The sequence below is a fragment of the Oratosquilla oratoria genome, chromosome 32 (assembly GCF_046742065.1).
Source record: "Oratosquilla oratoria isolate Oo_2021 chromosome 32, ASM4674206v1, whole genome shotgun sequence".
In the NCBI taxonomy this organism is placed as follows: domain Eukaryota; kingdom Metazoa; phylum Arthropoda; class Malacostraca; order Stomatopoda; family Squillidae; genus Oratosquilla; species Oratosquilla oratoria.
Genome location: NC_134808.1, coordinates 48,640,981 through 48,655,511, shown reverse-complemented (window position 1 = coordinate 48,655,511; position 14,531 = coordinate 48,640,981). Strand labels below are relative to the sequence as shown.

Here is a 14,531-nt window from a genome sequence, read left to right as displayed (position 1 = left end):
ACCCTGGGTTGTCACAAGACACAATAATTTAATTTAAACATCTAGGCTCTTCCTTTCATCTGCCTTTGAACTCTCAAGTCTCTGTTCTGTACAGTGTCATGAGCACAATCATTCCCTTGTACAGGTTTCTCTTTGCATTCATCGTAAATTACCTATTTCTCATGGTACTTTTAACCCAGATATTTATTTGCTTCCTTTAATCTAATTCACCTCTGCTTCCACACCTCCAATCCCTGCTGCATGTAACCTTAAATACTTAATGCTCTCCATTTTCTCCAGCCTCTTACAGTTTAAATTCTTCTCCATCCCACCATCATCATCCCTTGTACATCTCATCACATTACTTTTCCCCCACAAAGTTGATCCCAACATTTGCAAACCTAACATACGAACAAAGACTGGCCGAACTGGAATTACCAACCCTGGAACAAAGAAGAGATCGCGGGGACCTAATAGCCATCTACAGAATTATGAAAGGAAAAGAATGCCTTGATAGAGAGGACCTATTAAAACGGGACAGAGGAAAAACAAGAGGACATGCAATGAAACTCAAAAAGGAACCTGAAAAAGAACAGCTTCCCACATAGAGTGATAGATGTATGGCACAAATTAGATGAAGAAATAGTGTGTGCAAACACAATACAACAATTTAAGAACAAACTTGATCTTGCGAGATACAAAAACGGGTCGCCACGAGCATAGCTCCCCTTCCTGTATAATACAACTAGGTAAATACATACTTTCATCTCTCTCCTCACATATACCCTCCTAAACTCTGCCACTAGCTGCTTCAGTCTGTCCTCCAACTCAGCTACAAGCACAGTATCATCTGCAAACAACAACTGGCTCACCTCTACTTTCACTCACTAACTTCGAACCTCCATCTATCACCCTCATATTTTTCTCCCCCCATTACTCCTATCCATTTACAATTGAACAAACAAGTTGACATTACACAACCCCAATCCCTTAAATCCACTCATTTCCATTCTCTACCCTCATACAAGTTCTACTCGTATAAAAATATTTGACTGCCTTCCACATACTTCCCCCAATCCCAGATATGTGCAATTTCTCCCATAACTCCTGTATGTCAATCATATCATACAGCTATATATCCATGAAAGCCCAAGACATCTTTACCCTTTGTCACAAACTTCTTGTATATCTGTATTACTAAACATTTTCTTTCTTTTGTAAACCCGCAATGCTTTTCCCAATTATTACCTCTCTATTCTCCTATTCCTCTCACTTAACAGTCTCCCAGACACCATACTGACTATACTGAATAGACCAATTCTTCTAAAACTGTTATATTCATATTTGTCCCCCTTTCCCTTGTATTGTAGGACTAAACATGCATTTTACCAGTCTACACCAGTTCACTTTCCTCCTTTAGGCACTTATTAAATGATCTCACCAGTCATTTCACTGTGACTACTACTTTCATCATACAATCCACATGACAACCATCTAACCCAGGTGCCTTACCAACTTTCATCTCTTTCAATGCTTTTTCGTACCTCCCTTTTCCTGTAACCTTATAATTTTCCTTCCCCATTACAATCATATTCACAGCATCTCCCACTATCAGTCAAAGCCTTCCAATCCTCCTCTACATTCAACAACTCCCCCACAATATTCTACCCATCTACCATCGTGCCACAGTATAGGTCTAAATAATTTAAATTATGTAATGAACAGCCAGAGTGTAAGCCAAGTATCATTACTGTATTTGTTTACCTTGCTGAAGTGCTCCTAGGTATTTGATATATGTTGAATAGTTTAATATGAATATGTAGGCCAGGAGAAGTCTAGGAAAATGGCCCTAATCATTGAAACTCGTATAATATGAAGTCTCCTAAGATACAACTGGGGAAATCAGAATGTGTATCAGGATTCTCTTAAAGGTGCTTTATGTATTACGTAATGTTGTGCACAACATTGCCTGTGCACAATTGGTGCCTGTGCACAAGTGAGCCAACAAAATTAATCTTAATGATTATCTGTGAACATTTAGTCCACAAGAAAATTTAGTTGAACATTACTAATGGGTATTTGTTTTGTATGCACATATTTCTTGTATACTTTTGTGTATGTACAGTATTTTAGAATTTATTTTCTTAATGTTACATGTATTTTGTTGGAACACTAGTTACAATTTGTAGGTTACCAGTATTTTTGTTATTGTGTAGTACAAAATGTATATAGAAAGAAAATAAAGATTAGCTTTGCCAAGAAATTATCATTGTTTTAGTTTATATCCTTATAAGATTTATTGGTGGCTTTATAACTCTCATGGAAGGTCAGTATGAAAAATGTAGTTAAATTGAAAGATGATTGGCCAGTATCTTGTTTCTTAATCAGGCCCAGAAACTCAATTCTCACTTTTACTCCTTACCAATCTATCTCATTCTATCATTTCTGTTTTTTCACATGAAATAGACCGAAAGTTTGAATAAGAAAAAGAAACCTGGCACAGAAAGCAGAAATTCTTAAACTATTGACATACGAACAAAGATTGTCCAAATTGGAACTGCCAACTCTAGAACAAAGAGAAAGAGGAGATCTACTGACTATTTATAGAATTCTGAAAGGAATGGAAATCCTAGATAGAGATGATTTATTAAAGTGGGACAACAGAAAAACAAAGAATAGCTTCACACACAGAGTGGTGGATACTTGGAATAAATTAGATAAGGAAACTGTGTGTGCAAACACTATTCAAGAATTTAAGAACAAACTTGATGCTGAAAGATACAAAGACAACACTATGAGCATAGCTCCCTTCCTGTGTAATACAACTAGGTAAATATAAAAGGAAAAAGAGATTTTGACAAATGACACTATTAGTGTTCTTTGGGGCTTGTCTGGTCTCAGGAAGAACCTTTGGATAGGATAAGCTCTGTCTGCCTGCTCCTGATTAATTCTAAAATGTTGAGACGACTCTTCCCACATTCTTGTGCACACTCCACTGGGTTAAGAGTTTGTCTCCATATATTTTTGTTTCACACTGAAATGCAATTACTGTATTTTTATAGTGTTCCTGAATGCATGATAAAGGAGGTTGCAATTGTACAGAAAAAAAAATGAAGGTAGATTTTATTTTGAATGAATTCTGGACAAGGGATTAGACATTCAAATTGGTATGTTACAGCAAATATCAGCTCAGTGACAATATCAATATTACCGGGTCTTCAGTCACACAGGATCTCATAAAAAATAAATATAAATAAATAAATAAAAAATACAATGTGGAAACATAACATCCATCTTACTTGCTTTTCATGCAACTTAGAGAACTGATGTGTTCTTAATAGACAACTGTCTTTCAACTTTAAGACTGACCTAGCAGTTGATACTTCCTCACAATCTACTTAAAAGAAAAATTACACACAAACATCTACATTTTCAAATGGGCTTTGTTAAAATGGGCTTGTGAAAATAAGGAGTGAAATGTATGAAATTGGCAATGGGAATGATTGGAATTATCTTTACGTTGGCTTCCAGTAAAAAGTAGGTCTGAACTACTATGAATAACATTCAATTCACATACAGATTGACCTCTCATTAACGGACTAAAAGGGGGGTAACGGTGTCCATTGATGCGAATAATCCGTTGATTTGGAGTGGTTTTTGGGTGGCATAGTGATTGCACAGCACTAAACATCTAATTAACGTCCGTTAATGAGAGGCCAATCTGTATAACAGATATTACCTGTTCTTTCTGATGTCATAACATGCTAAATTTGGAATCAGATCTAGCCACATAGGTGTAACTAATTCAACAGTTTGTTTTGATTGATGACTAAACATGAGTCACAACTCCAACCATATACATATATATTTGAAGTGATCAAACACTAAGTTATAGAGCCAAATTCTTGGTGTAGCTAACTTTGTTGTCTCTGCTTGCAATCTCAAGAATTTTCAGTTAACTTGAATGACAATCAATTCTGGTACATTTGTCATTGAAATAGAATGAAATTGTTGTTGGCAATTGATTGAAGTATCAGTACATTTTATTTTTTAATAATTGATGTTTAGGACAAGAACCATTATCTCATGGTCATTCTAGGGGAGGTCTAGCCACGATTCTATCATCTCCAGCCTTAATTTCATTTATTGAAAAGATCAAATAAGAGTCAATTATTTTATTTGTCTCTACATAGACTATCAATATTTTCCCCTCATTTTCATCTGCATTTCCATACACGACAAAATGCATCACATGAGATTACCCGTGTATGAGGTTGCAGCACATTGGAACAAACTGGGTGAAACAATAGTGTGTGCAAATGGAACAAACTGGATGAAATAATAGTATGTGCAAAAACTATACACAAATTTAAGAGCAAACTCGACACTGAGATACAAAGATGGGACACCATGAGCATAGTTCCCCTTCCTGTAAGATACAACTAGGTAAATATAGGAAAGGTTTTCTCCTGTGTGGGTTCTCGCATGGCATTTGAGTACTTTTGTGTAAGAAAGCTGCTTCTATCCTTTGTGATTCCTCAAATGTCTTTTGAGAGTATCCTTATGTGAGAAGGCTACACTGCATAGGTTACATGTGAAATGGCTGCTTAAGAGTGTGTCATCATGTGTTTATCTAAACTATCCTTACGTGAAAAAGCTGCAACACACAAGTCACACTGGAAACTCTTCTCTCCTGTGTGGGTACTCATATGCCTTTTGAGACTATACTTTTGGGAAAATACTGCATTGCATATGTCACACCGGAAATGCTTCTCTCCTGTGTGGGCCATCACATGATTTTTGAGAGTATCATTCCGGGAGAAAACTGCATTACATATGTCACACTGGAAAGGCTTCTCTCCCATGTGGGCCATCATATGAATTTTGAGAGTACTCTTCTTTACAAAAACTGCACTGCAATGGTCACACTGGAAAGGATTCTCTCCTGTGTGGGTCATTCCATGGATTTTGAGAGTACTCTTTTTTGAAAAAGCTGCATCACACAGGTCACACCGGAACTGCTTCGCTCTTGTGTGGGTAATCATGTGACTTCTGAGGCTACCCTTCCTGGAGAAACTTGCAACACATAGGTCACACTGGAATGGCTTTTCTCCTGTGTGGGTTCTTATGTGGATCGTGAGAGTACCCTTCTGTGAGAAAGCTGCATTGCAAAAGTTACACTGGAAAGGCTTCTCTCCTGTGTGGGTCATCACATGACCTATGAGATGCTTCTTAAGGAAAAAAGCTGCACTGCACAGGTCACATTGGAAAGGCTTCTTTCCTGTGTGGGTCATCACATGGATAGTGAGATTACCCTTCTGTGAGAAAGCTGCATCGCATTGGTCACACCGGAAAGGCTTTTCTCCTGTGTGGGTCATCACGTGGCTTTTGAGAGTAGACTGTTGTGAGAAAGCTGTACCACAAAAGTTGCACTGATACGGCTTCTCTCCTGTATGTGTCATCTTATGTCTTTTAAGATGACCCTTTGTTGAGAAGGCTCCATTACACAGGTCACACTGGAATGGCTTCTCTCCTATGTGGTTTTTTATGTGGCTTGAGAGAGTACCTTTCTGTGTGAAAGTTGCATCACAAAGGCCACATTGGAAAGGCCTCTCTCCGGTGTGGGTCATCACATGTCTTGTGAGATGACTCTTAAATGAAAAAGCTGTATCACATAGGTCACACTGGAAAGGCTTTTCTCCTGTGTGGGTCATCATATGGCTTTTGAGAATACACTTCTCTGTGAAAGATACACTGCAAAAGTTGCACTGAAATGATTTCTCTCCTGTGTGGGTCATTTTATGCCTTTTGAGACTACTCTGTTTTGAGAAAGATGCATTGCACAAGTCACACTGGAAAGGCTTCTCTCCTCCTTGGGACATTTTATATCTTCTGAGATTAACTTTTTGAGAGATACCTGCATCTGCCTTCTATCGGGGCTATTCTATGGCGTGTTTATGGAATCAATGGATATCCCCATCCAATCAAAGTCTGATGGCAATACAAGTCCTGGAAAAGAAGTAAGGAATGTGATTTTTGTGGTACATAGTAACTGGGGTGTGGATATTCCATATACAACTGCAGAACTGTAATACTGGATTTCATCAAAGTTCAATTACTGTCCCAAGACTCTAGTTTCATCTGAGACTGTTTATCATACTGTATGGTGAGCACATTTCAAAACATGGTTACAGTTCAGAATTCCATTTAAGGGAAAGAAATCCTATTCAATTGTATCCAAAATTGTCTGATAATGAAATGGTTCACAATTCTTATCCTTTGTGATTCATTGACATCATGTACTACAGAGGAAAATACTAACTGCAGGAAATGAAAACTGCCTATAAAGACAAAGAAATCTACAGTTGCACTAGATTATTAAAAAAGTTTATTGGCTCATAAATTGTTAGCACTGACCAAGTTCAACATTCAATTGAAAGGAAATTTATATTTCTGCATTCACAAACCTTAAAAGGAGTGTGAACCCATGCAAAATGTTTATGAAAAAAAAAATAATAATAAAGATGGACAAAGAGAACATGATGGGAAATACAAATGAAATCCAGCATCACACTTTTCTCCATCCCCTCCAAAGTCACAGAATACCTCATATTACAACTCACACCACATATCCCCCTTGTCAAATCACAACATGGTATTAGACCACTACACTCCACACTCTTCTGATTACCCTTATGCAACGAGTTTTTGATGGCATTAATTCAAATGAGTCTACACACAGAACATTTCCTATAACACCAGACATTAGTAAAGTTTTTATGCCATTCCAACACAATCTCACAAATAAAATATATGACAGACATGCACAATAATACCAAAAGATGGCTGGCCAATTTTTAGACAAGCAGAAATGCTGATGTGTCATAAATGCATAAATGGTCAATCATTGCACACCACAAACTTTAGGAATGGAGTACCTCAGGGTTCTGTCCTATCCCCCCACACTCTTTAATCTATACATGCACAATATGCCCAAAACCAACACCATAGAAATACAAATTTCTTCTCACACAGATGACATAACAATTATATGCACACATCATAATGCAGACAGAGCCACAGAATACTACAACCATACCTTGACATGCTCAGCACCTGGTTCACTACAAACTGACTCAAAATAGTCCCAACTAAATCCACAGCAACACTTCTTGCCAACTGGTCAGCAGAACACAAATACATACCATGCCTCTTCATCAACAACACCCTCATACCATACACATGCACACACACCCAAAAATCTTGGCATAACATGTGATACAACCATGTCAAACAACACATCACAAACATTATAACATTATAACATTGGACATTAGTAAAGCTTTTGATGCTATCCCCCGCCACAACCTAACAAATAAAATATATAACACAGACATGCACAATAACACCAAAAGATGGCTGGCCAATTATCTGGCAGGCAGGAATGCTCATGTGTCATATAATGGCCAATCATCGCACATCAGAAACATTAAGAACGGAGTACCACAGGGCTCAGTTCTATCCCCCACATTATTTAATCTATACATGCATGACTTACCCACACCAGACACCTCAGAAATACAAATCTCTTCCTACGCAGACGACATAACAATCACATGCACACATCGTAACACAGACAAAGCTGCAGAAATAATCCAGCCTTACCTTGACACACTCAACACATGGTTCATCACTAACAGACTCAAAATAGCTCCAACCAAATCTACAGCAACACTTCTCACCAACTGGACAAAAGAACACAAATACATACCTCATCTCTACATCAACAACACTCTAATACCACACACAAACACACCGAAAATTCTTGGTGTAACATACGATACATCCATGTCTTTCAAACAACACCTCACAAACATAAACAAATGCACACCTAGACTTAATGCACTTAAGTCAATCACTGGAACAACATTTGGACAAAACAAAGAAACTAATATAACAATATACAAACAATGCATACGCTCAGTGATGAATTATGCGAGTCCTGCATGGGCTCCTAATCTCAGTGAGACACACCACAACACCCTTCAAATCATACAAAACAAAGCCCTAAAAACAATTACAGGCTGCACAAATACATCACCTACAGACCATTTACACCATGAAACAAAAGTCCTCAAAGTCAAGGACCACCTCGACATGAGAGGCACACAAACACTTGCTGCAGCCACCACAAACACATCACACCCGCTACACTACATAGCAGAACACCCACACACACCAAGAAACATTAAAACTACACCCAAAGACCTTTATTACGCACAGATACTCTCTTCTCTTCCTCCACAACCACCAAATACCAGCCTCCGGAAACATATTCATAATCATATCACTCACCGCTCCATTAACACACTGAAAGACAACACACTGCTGCATGCCAGACCCCCTGATATCCACCCTTCTGAATCCTCTCTCCCACGAAAGGACAGAGTCCACTTGGCCAGACTGCGATGCGGTCACCACCCAGCACTTCTAAGCTACCAGAAGAGGCTGGACTACCGTATTGTGAACAGCTGCCCAGGATGTAACACTTCACCCCATACCATACAACACATAATGGAAGACTGCATTATACACAATCATGCACGCAAACAACACAACATACACTCTATAAAGGATCTGTGGGAAAACCCAGTTTCGGCTGTGGCCTTCCTTGGGGAGACGGGACTGCTCGGACAGACAGTCTAGGGAACGACAACAACAACAACAACACATCACAAACATAATGACAAAATGCGTATCTAGACTCCACACATGCTTAAATCACTTGTGGATATAACATTCAGACACAACAAGGAAACTACCATTACAGTACACAATATGTATGATCAACATTGAATTATGTAAGCCTGCATAGGTCTCTAATCTCAATGAGACACACCACAACACCCTGCAGACTATATGAAAAAAAAGAAAAAAAGAAAAAAAAAAAGTTGAGACATTGTGACAAGTTGAAAAAGGTGGAAAAAGAGAGTCACGGGTCTCGTTCCGATTTTATTCCTGACTGGTTTTGCTTTTAGCTTCTTCAGAGCAAGCGAAACCGGTCAGGAATAAACTCGGAATGAGACCCGTTATTCTCTTATTCCACCTTTTTCAATAAAATAAAGATAATTAGAGGCTGCACAAATACAACAACTACAGACCATCTACACCATGAAAAAAGTCCTCAAAGTCAAGGGTTGCCTTGACATGAGAGGCACACAAACAGCCTACCACTACATCAAATGGCAGAACAACCACGCATACCAAGAATCATCAAAACAACACCCAAATAACTATATTTCACAGAAATACTCTCTTCTCTTCCTCCACAACCACCACTTGCCTCCAGATGCATACCCCATACTATTCAACACATTATGGAAGACTGCATTGTATACAATTATGCATGCCAACAACACAACATATACTCCATAATGGATTTATGCGAAAACTCCATTCCAGCCATAGCATTCCTCAAGGAGATGAGAGTACTCAGCCAGACAGCCTAGGGGACATCATCATTCTGATTCAGAAGTCACTGATCCGCATCTCTGAGTGGTCATCAGTGGCTTTATCTTTAAAGTTTACAAACTTGTGCTTGGGCTGGGATACTGCAAAGGGGCCAGCTTGAGGGATGCTGGTTTAAGAACAGAACATCTGATGAACTTGTCCAATATCATTTGCTTATTATTTTATTTTTTATATATATATATATATATATTTTTTTTTTTTCCCTTTATCAGTTCCTCTTTTGGGTGTTTTAGGTGGTGGTAATAGAGTTGGATCCTGGTGTTGTCTGAGCATGATATGTACTGTATGACTGTATCTTTAGCATCACATACCTCATCACTCACAAGTTTCTTGATTAACTCAACTTCTGTCCTACTGCCAGGTTGATCCTCTTCGCCTTCTGAGCACCAAACATCTCATCACTGAAAACAAGACACTGAGCTGCAATGCTTAAATCACATATTTCATTGGTTATAGCCTCACTGTATTAACATTTTCTTACCTTCTTAAACTCAAACACTGGCCAACATGTACATAGCACACTGCCTGACTGGCTAGTGAACAAAGAAGTGGAATCTGCAAGCCTCTGTCCACAAATGCGGTGGATGTAGGATTTGTATACCGTACATACATATACATATACCAAGGCTTTTTCCCCCTTACAAGGGAGGTAGCCAAAAAGGGAAAGGCATAAAATCATTTCCACCCATTCCATCCCTGAATACACTCCACACCCCTCCACCCTCCCTCTTATCTGAGCACCTCCAGGAGGTGCCAGGAGGTATACCGTACCAAGACTTATTGGAGCCTACCACCCAGAGCATATATCCAAAACATGATATACTGAGTTACAATATATCAAGGGTCATCATCACATGAATTAGGTAGTTTGATTCCAGGGGGAGAGACCAATTGTTTATGGCAGTGGAAAATTAAGTGTATTTTTCAAACTTAGTAGCCTTGGATGTTAAGAACATGACCTCAGTTAAAGTTTCGGAAAAAATTGTTTATGGCAGTGGAAAATGAAGTGTATTTTTCAAACTTAGTAGCCTTGGATCACAGCAGATATCAAGCAAAAAACTAAGGTAAATATAAAGATGTTTTCTAGTCGCAGATGCAATTCTTAACTATATCATCAGATAGCTCTTATTATTCTGAGTATTTTGAGCCATATGTGGCGATTTAAAAAATTTAGTGTTTTTTTGGCGGGGCTGCAGTGCAGAGTAGCACATCCACACCTAACTTAACTTGGTAATTATAAAGATATTTCCTAACTTAGTTGGGATAAAACACCTTACCTACTACATCACTTTTCATTCATTTCCAGCGTCCTTGTTGCTTGAAATGTTGAGGGGAGGTACTACAGGTGGCTGATGATACTGGTCACCTTGCGGAGGATGGGGCTGTGCCACCTGGGTGAAGAAAGTGCGGATGAGTTTCCTCTTTGAGGGCAGTGATGAATAAATATAATTATGAATATAATAAATAGACATGATAAATTACAACAAATATAATATAAATTATAACATATGATATAATTAATCATTCATAAATATAACATACATATACCAATGGCCTTTCCCCAAAGGTAGCCAAAGTCAAAGGCATGAATCCATTCCCATCCACTTCATCCCCACATACTCCACTCCCATTCACCACCCCTCCCTCCCTCTTTTCTTGGCTCCTCCTGGATAATGGGTCATCTCTGCATTTTGCCCACTGCCCTAGGTTATAACATATATAAGATAATGAATATAAATATCAAATGTAATATAAATATGACAAATTTGATATAATATAATTAAAACATACATAATTACAATGAAAATTATATCAAAATAGTATAAATAAAACATCTTTAATTATCTACCACTTTTGTCTCTCAAGAGTTGCTAAATGCACAAAAGAATGCACTCCATCTCACAAAAAAAATCAGTTGCTATCAATTACTAAGATATAAGGAAAAAAAAAAGACATCAAATTATTTTTTGTATTATTCATTTTTCAATGGATTTCCATAAAAGACAGTACAGATAATTTTTACACTGTCTACCAATTACAGAAAAATGATCAGTCTAGCTTAATTATTTTGATATGCACATATTGACATTTTTAATAAAGTGTTTGTCATAGAAGATGATAGGGGACAACCATGAGGAAGGAATAGATTTTGTAAGTCAGGAAGAAGTGCAGGCCAGGCTAAAGGCTCTAAAATTTGATAAAGCACCGGGACTAGATGGTGTGCCCCAGTAATACTGCAGGCTTGTGCACGAATGCTTACCTTCACCCTGACAATAATATTCAGATCATCACCCGAGACAAGTGGTGTCCCAGAGGATTGCAGGAATGTGAATTGATGCTCAATTTTATTTTGCTATTACAAATATTGATGTTGTGACTGCTATTACAAATATTGATGTTGTGACTGCATGAGGAGGAATAGGCGGGGGGGTGGGGGGGTGGGGTAGTATGTGTGAGTAAATTTTGACGCAGCCCGAAGGGATTTCTCCCCGTCCTCTCCTTATATGCAAAGGGGGACGGAGAGGGGGGGTCGCCGATTAAATGAAGCGGCCTTGCTGTGGATGTACTGTGTCTTGCGACACTGCTTCTGACCCAGGGCGGTGGGCAGGGTTCAGGGATGACCCGTCATCCAGGAGGTGCTCAGATGAGAGGAAGGGTGGGAGGGGTGTGGAGTGTATTTAGGGATGAAATGGGTGGGAGTGTTTTTATGCCTTTCCTTTTGTGGCTACCTCCCTTGGAAGGGGGAAAAAGCCTTGGTATAAAAAAAAAAAAAAAAAAAAAAAAAAAAAAAAAAAAAAAAATATTGAAGAAACATTTGAAATGATTAATAATGTTTTTCAGTATATAAAGGGGTGGATGGATAAAAAGCTTTTAAAACTGTATTTTGGGCCTGATACTATTTTGTAGTACACAATGGGTTTATCAGAGCTATTTACAGCAGCAGGTAGTTTAAGTTATTTGCTGATGATACCCAGTTTTATTTTGCTATTACTAACATTGATGAAACATTTGAAAAGAATAATGTTTTTCAGCATGTAAAGGGGTGGATGGATAAAAAGCACTTAAAATAGAATGAGTATAAAACTGAGTATAAGGTGATGAGTATGAAAAATAAACTAAGTAATACTGGTTGAGCAAGGGAGAAGGTTGGAGATAGGGGTGAGTGGAGAATGGCTGTGTATATATGACAGTGATGCAAGGAAGGGAGGGGGTGGGAGGATGGGAGGTAGGAAGTGGTTATGTATGAAGGGTATTTAGATGCAACTCAGAAAGATTTCTCCATTTTTTTTTCATGAGGGGATGGAGTGGGGGGCTCGCTGATACAGGGAAGCAGCCTTATTGTGGATGTGCTGTGTCTTGCTATATTGCTTCTGACCCTGGGCAGTGGGCGGGATACAGGTGACCTGTCATCCATGAGGAACTAAGTTGAGAGGGAGGAAAGGGTGGTGGAGGGGAGTAGAATGGGTGGGAGTTCGTACTTGCCGACTTGGCTATCTTCCTTGTAAGGGGAAAAAGCCCTTGGTATATAAATAGAGCATTGGTATTGAAAATATATATGTATTCATGGTAATTTAATCCATATATCTGAGAGCATGCATGACTTAGGAATAATCACTTAATTGTAATCTGAACTTTAACTGTCAGATTAACAATACTGTTAAGATATGTGGATTAAACCTTACAAATATTGCTTTAGTTAAAAAGTATCTTGAGGATTCTATGAAGTTGATTATACATAGTCATTATGAGAATGGATTATTGTAACTCAATATACTACAGGCTGCCTCATAAGTGTCAGCTTAAGAAATTGCAAAACAATATTAATAGAGCTGCAAGGTTGATTAAAGGTGTCCCCAGGTGGAAAAGAATTACTCCTATTCTGATTGATTCTGGTTTATAAGGGTGAGAATACTATCAAAACCCTGAGTGTTAACTCAGCAGACTTTAATAACTGATTGTCCACAATATTTGAGGGATATGTTACAAGTGTTGCAACCAGTTGAAATTTTAGATATTAGTCAAACTGTGTAACATGGTCAGAATCAATATGCTCTTTGAATGTTGAGTTTTGTGCCTTTTAAGTTTAAATTTGCTGTTCCTAGGGTATATAACAGCTTGCCATTGCACTTAGTACTTACGAAAGATTGGTATTATTATTATAATAAAAGCTCCTAGTCACTGTTAGATAATATTTTTTCTCTTTTATTCTCGAAGTACTATGATCTCTTGGTTTAACTATCAATATAGAATATCAATATGCACTGTGGTTTGTTGTAATATGTCTTTATTGTAATTTTCTTTTCTTCGGTAGGGTGGTTTTTGTACTAATCTTATTTTTACAGTCAATTGTGGCTGGGTGTACTTCTAGCATCAGCTTCTAACAAAATTTGTCTGTCCTACAGAGCTCTCTTGCGGAGTAAGACCAGCTTAACAAGAAGAAGAATAAACTATAAACCGGTACTACTGGAATCATGTTAATCTTTGAACTGACCGTTGGCAATTTGAGCTTTAGGTTCTCCTACCTCTAGCCTGTTGCCGTTCTCCGAGATCTCTATTTGTAAACACAATTGATCTCGCGAATCACTCATTCAAATCGAACTACTTCTATCCTTAAATTAGTTACCGAATCATTGTTTCCATTGACGCGTTACCTTGGTATTTATTTTCATCTTAGCATTTTGTATATGTCGGTGGTTCGGAGTGGTATGTGTACTGCTCATATCATGTATTGCTTGTATGAACACTGGTTTGAGTAGACATGTACCTACCCGACATAAAAACAAACTCCATTGACCAGCCAGTGTTGTCAGATGTCACCAGTTAAATCAACTAACAAAAGTATCATATTTCGCTATATATCCTAAAATTCCGATAGATTTTCGAAATGGAACTTTGTATGATATACTTAACAATTTAGCCCACGTGTTGTAGCTGAAAAATATTGTTACCTAGATTTAAAAATATTCTCGTCGTCGCTGTCTGGAGCGGCAGTCACATTTTTTTTTCTTTTTTGCTGAAGT

At 38.1% G+C, this 14,531-nt stretch overlaps 1 protein-coding gene across 4 annotated transcripts; it reads right to left on the bottom strand.

The window, feature by feature from the left end:
• Positions 1-4,139: 4,139 nt before the first annotated feature.
• On the bottom strand, positions 4,140-14,287 carry LOC143017469 (uncharacterized). Of its 4 annotated transcripts, none has more exons than XM_076172235.1 (4): positions 14,163-14,287; positions 10,788-10,901; positions 9,822-9,911; positions 4,140-5,988 (listed from the first exon to the last, which is right to left on the bottom strand). In XM_076172235.1, exon 4 carries the CDS (start codon positions 5,859-5,861, stop codon positions 4,587-4,589), a length of 1,275 nt encoding a protein of 424 aa, XP_076028350.1. In that variant the 5' UTR covers positions 5,862-5,988; positions 9,822-9,911; positions 10,788-10,901; positions 14,163-14,287; the 3' UTR covers positions 4,140-4,586. The 4 variants fall into 4 exon arrangements, with proteins under 4 accessions (XP_076028350.1, XP_076028348.1, XP_076028349.1 ...); XM_076172233.1 differs by lacking the exon at positions 14,163-14,287 and adding an exon at positions 14,034-14,124; XM_076172234.1 differs by lacking the exon at positions 14,163-14,287 and adding an exon at positions 14,003-14,105.
• Positions 14,288-14,531: the final 244 nt, after the last annotated feature.

What these genes read in the sequence shown, in the direction of transcription:
- LOC143017469 (XM_076172235.1), bottom strand. Translation starts at nt 5,861, where the DNA reads ATGTCCCAAGGAGGAGAGAAGCCTTTCCAGTGTGACTTGTGCAATGCA.